Below are 5423 nucleotides of genomic sequence, written 5' to 3'. Positions count from 1 at the left end.
GCCATGGTAACCATACATGCCTCGTTAAGGACAAAAAGGCAGTTAGGCGTTAGGCAAAGACAAAACACGGTGGCCATCTCTCCCTCACGGACGCGAGACTCACTCTCTTTGCAGGTGATTTCCACTGCCAGCACAGTGACAGATATGTTGTCTTTATTGGAGCGCATGTCCTTCAGAACTGCAGAGTTCAGCTCCTTCTGAAAGTCAGTCAGGTGGGAATGAGAGAAACCTGTGGGGGGGTCAGGAGAAGGGTTAGGATGGTGGAAATAAACAACATGGCTAAAATGAGCTGGAGGGACAGGCCTGGGTGGAGGTGCTGGTTTAGTGTGGGGTGTTTGGGTGGAGGTGCTGGTTTAGTGTGGGGTGTTTGGGTGGGTGGTGATAGTTTGATCTGAGGTGGGTGCACAAATTACCAGCTGGGGCAGGAACATAGAAGTATGGGGCAAAGCCGTGGATGTGACAGCACACGCTGTGCCCACCATCCGTCACTCCAAACATGCGCACCACTGGAGCCTTCCCCTGCAACGGACCTGGCATGTTGGCTACAGCTGTGCCTACACACACACACACACACACACACACACACACACACACACACACAAACACACAAACACACACACACACACGAGGGCGCATGCTTTAAGGCTGGATTACACTTTTAACCATAGTGCACGACTCTGCCCACCTCGCGCAAACCTGTGCGAATGGCGGAGGCGTTTATACTTGGCGCATCACATTTTTTGCAGTGTTGTCTGAAACGATATGTGGTAGTATAAAGAAACACCCCTCAAAAACGGGAAGGAACATTTACCTGACGAATTTTAATGTTGCATTGTGTTCCAGGTTTGAATGTGCTGGAATTTAGGCTAATGTACTTGAAAATGCTTGAAATTGTAACTACTTCGTTTCACAACAAATAGCTATCTGACTGAACAGTTCTCTTGTACTACATTAACAAATACAAGCGCAAAGTTACAAAATTCGAGAGGTGCACGACCTCGTGACTCGACAGCACGCGAGGTCCTAGCGCACGGGCGGAGCCACCACGATTACATCATTTTCGGCGCACAGACCCTCTCGCTGCATCATGTATAAACCTAGCTTTAGGCTGTGAAGGGGAGGGCTTTACCCAGGTAGTAGTCCAGGTCAATCTGCTGGAAGACCAGAGTATCTTTGTCAGGATGCAGTATAGGAGCAGCAGGCCGGCGCCAGCGAGGGTTCAAATCAGCAGAGAAGAGCTCATCTGAGACACACACACACACACACACACACACACACACACACACACACACACACACACACACACCAGCATTTACATTACATCTTACACACACACACACACACACACACCAGCATTTACATTACATCTTACACACACACACACACACACCAGCATTTACATTACATCTTACACACACACACACACACACCAGCATTTACATTACATCTTACACACACACACACACACACACACACACACACACACACACACACACACACACACCAGCATTTACATTACATCACACACACACGCGCGCGCACACACACACACACACACACACGCACGCACACACACACACACACACGCACACACACACACGCACACACACGCACACACACGCACACACACGCACACACACACACACACACGCACACACACGCACACACACACACACGCACACACACGCACACACACGCACGCACACGCACACACACGCACACGCACGCACACGCACACACACGCACGCACACACGCACGCACACACGCACGCACACACGCACGCACACACGCACGCACACACGCACGCACACACGCACGCACACACGCACGCACACACGCACGCACACACACACACACACACACACTCCATCAGCATTAACATGTACACCCCAGCTCTTACCCACTGGGATGACGTCATGGCCTGCCTGCCCCTCCCCTGACTCCACTTCCATGTCCACATCCTCAAACAGAGCAAGCTCCTCCTCAAACTGGGATGGACTGTCCTCCCAGTCTGTGCCCATCCTGCCCTTCTTGGCCTGTGAAGCTCCGCCCAGCATGACGCCCGCAGTGCGTCTCTTAGCATCCATTCCTACAGAGATGGAGGGAGACATCCCTCAGGCCACACCCAATGCCACACCCCACCTTCACGTATGCGTCAACCAGCAGTCTCACTTTCTCATTCATAACAAACACTTTCTCAAGACAAGGTGACCAGTCTGAACACGGAGAACCTGAGTGTTCAGAGGTGAATAAGACCACCTACAGATCTGTGTGTCAGCAGGAGTTGGGGCATTAACACACTACTACACACATACAATCTACTTTCAGGTCGCTTTATAAACAAGTGAACATCAGGATAATCCCTATTCTGTGTCTCTGTGAATGTGTAGCAGGAGATCCCGGTGTTGTGCCGAATTCAGCACCGCCGCTGTCATATCCATCCCCTTCTGGAGAACACATGCTGTACAGCTTTCTGGATGGAGTTATGTCCCACACGTACTGTGTTGTATGTGAACGCTGTCCCTGTTTCAGTCTGTTAGAAAACCCATGTGTTGACAAGTTCTGACAGCAGTGCATCCTGTTATGTTTAATACTGAGCATTATAATTCAATATTTTCTAACTGACATGCATATACATTTTATATTTAATTTTATGGTGTTGCATCTGTCAAATTGCCTGTTTGTGTCTATATGGCTAAAATTATTTTGAAGCATAATCAACTAAATTTTAACGAAATTTGTACAGAAATGCTTTTTTGGCAGATCACCGGCCGAGAAAAGCACCCCTCTTAATTCTGGCTACACTGGTTATGCAAAAATAAAACTCAGAGTCAACGTGAATTGGTCCCAACTATATACCTCTGAGAGTGAGTTCCCGAGAAGGAGATGCATCTGACGGCGGGGGCGCTGAATTCGGCACAACGCCGGATTATAAATTAATTGGCACATATATTTTCTATTTCTGAGGCTCAAGTGCGTTTCACGCGTTAACATTACTAACTAGTTCAGCTAACGTAGTTTTGTGTACTCCACACACATAGCGATCTAAACACAGAGGCGTACGAAGGTCAAACTGCGCTTCTGGCGCAAAAGCGCAGCTCACATAGTTTAACGCGTACGTTTATATTGGCGTTAGCCTACAACCGGTTAGTTAGCTTAGCCACACACTAGTTAGCTTAGCCATATGCTAGCTAGCCACCTCCGCGCGAGCGTCCAGAACAGCAGTTCCCTGTCGCTAGGTAACCATATGTACAGTGACGAGATATCTCAAAGACGTGTCGCGCAAAGCAGAAAATATCAGCCAAACCTTTTCACAGGTGTGTCTGAATGACGCAGTATTAACTTCTCAAAACCTCCCGCCGTTTCTGCTGTTGAGCTTAATAACTTCCAGCAAAGCAGTTTCCGTTTTCCCGGCAAAAGTGCGCAGAAACGTGATTGGTTTAAATAGAGGAAGTGCCCGCCTACGTAGTCCACGCGCCGCTTTATATGCGGTTTATGAAGCGAATATACTGAGCAAATTTTCGATATATTTACGAAATCAAAAACCATATAATTATCTATAGAATTATATAGATATATATTATAACCATATACATATACAGTCATGGCCTGGTGGTAGGGAACTGGTCTTGTGACCGGAGGGTCGTGGGTTCGAGTCCCAGACCAGAGGCCATGACTGAGGTGCCCTTGAGCAAAGCACCTAACCCCAACTGCTCCCCGGGCGCCGGGCTAGGGCTGCCCACCGCTCTGGGCACGTGTGATCCACAACCCCCTAGTACAGGCAGGGCCGGCCCCTGCCTGTACTAGGCAAATGCTAGGGGCGCTGGTATGGTGTGATTTTTGTTTCAATAGTTCCACAAAAGCAAAAGTAAATCCAAGAGCAGAAAGTATATGTTATGAATGCAAAACAGAAAAATATATATCAAAAGTATATATTTTTTATATAATTGGTTATTTGAAACTTATTTTCGTTTGCATTTTGACAAGTTTTTGGTTCCATTGTTTTTGTTTTTTTGGATTTTCCCAGTAAGGTCTTTTGCTTCTGGAATCTCTCTTTGCTTCTGGTTCGTTTTTTGCTTCTGACTTTTGGAACACATTTCACGTGTGGGAGGGTCTTAGATGAAGGCGTTCCTCTGCAATCTCCATTGGTCACTGATTCCGGACTGACACAGAGCTCTGAGACCGCCTCTGGGACCAAGCCACGCCCACCCCACCAGCCTCCCAGCGTTTTCAAACGTGGCGGAACGCGGTGGTTCTGTTTCACAGTAGCATGTAAACTAAGTTTTACCATAAAAGTTTATACAAAGGTTATAATTAATTGGTAAATGGTCTGTAGATATTGCAAATGTACACTGTATAATAACTACATTAAGCATGCTCACCAGCACGAGCTTTTTAAAATTTTAGTGAACTGGATGGAGAGAACATTGATGTGTGGAAGAAATATGAGTATTTGCAATATCTGGTATGGCGACGGACGGGGGGTGGGGGGCAGCTGGTGTACGAGAGGTGATGCCAAATATAGTAAAATCCATAATAGTAAAAAATACCAAAATTAAAGCCAAATACCAAAATTAAAGCAATACTGAAAAGTGGCCACCCTATATACAACCAGCTTTGTTCACTCACACTGTTTTTCAGTGTTCTGCAGGTACCACACACAAACACACATCACATGCATCTTGTGCTGTCCATATTTTATTAAGAAGTGAACAATATTCATTGAACCATTGAACATAGAGATACTAAACATAATACATGTCAGACATGACATTCAGACACTGTCCGACTCAGAGATAAAAACAAAAAGATTTTAACTTGGAGAGGTGGGAGTAAGAAGAGTAGTCCATTGAAACGCAGAGTGCGGATTAGTTTCCTTCTCACTTTAGACCCGCGGGGACGCTAGCGAATGATCCAGGAGGAGCGAGTAACTAGTCGCTACTATTGTGAATGTAGCAAAACGGTGACAGAAGCTACAGCAGCGATTAAATTAAAAATAATTTAAAGGCTAGCTTTAAACACGCTCTTCCCTGTTGACTTCTCTCACGGTAATGTCGCGCTGAAAAATATTGACCTTTCTTGTCAATATATGGAGCCAGATCCGTAAACGCGAGCCGCTTTCGCCATTCCAGATGGCTCAGTCAAAACCATTATATCTTAATGAACCAATAAATAACATCAGCGGCAAAAATGAGTGTAAAAAATACCAGGGTTCATCATTTAGAACTACAAAAAAATCTTGTTTCTTATTTTACTATCTACCTATTTTTCATAAGAGTTTGTTTTACCGCAAAATACTTCAAAAACGGCGAATTTCGCCGCAAGGTGACAGATTTTCATGTCTGCATCCAGTTCACTAAAATTTTAAAAAGCTCGCGCTGGTGAAGTGTGCTAAATATTAACTGCCATGCTTAATGTAGTT

At 45.8% G+C, this 5423-nt stretch overlaps 1 protein-coding gene across 2 annotated transcripts in view; it reads right to left on the bottom strand.

Moving 5' to 3' along the window:
* Positions 1-3434, bottom strand: part of pold1 (polymerase (DNA directed), delta 1, catalytic subunit) — a 12219-nt gene extending 8785 nt beyond the window's left edge. The window contains exons 1-6 of one of the 2 annotated variants that reach the window (XM_076995572.1): positions 3309-3434; positions 1902-2090; positions 1130-1243; positions 414-554; positions 104-229; positions 1-20 (exon numbers count right to left, since the gene is read on the bottom strand). The exon at positions 1-20 is cut by the window's left edge and continues 149 nt beyond it. In XM_076995572.1, coding sequence (XP_076851687.1) covers positions 1-20; positions 104-229; positions 414-554; positions 1130-1243; positions 1902-2088 — 588 coding nt within the window. In that variant the 5' untranslated portion in view covers positions 2089-2090; positions 3309-3434. Of the gene's footprint in view, positions 21-103; positions 230-413; positions 555-1129; positions 1244-1901; positions 2091-2860; positions 2968-3308 lie in introns of those variants that run through there. The other variant, XM_076995577.1, reaches the window with a different exon arrangement.
* Between the last annotated feature and the right edge of the window lie 1989 nt (positions 3435-5423).

This window comes from Brachyhypopomus gauderio, chromosome 2, assembly GCF_052324685.1.
Source record: "Brachyhypopomus gauderio isolate BG-103 chromosome 2, BGAUD_0.2, whole genome shotgun sequence".
Lineage (NCBI taxonomy): Eukaryota > Metazoa > Chordata > Actinopteri > Gymnotiformes > Hypopomidae > Brachyhypopomus > Brachyhypopomus gauderio.
This window is presented reverse-complemented; position numbering and strand designations above follow the sequence as displayed.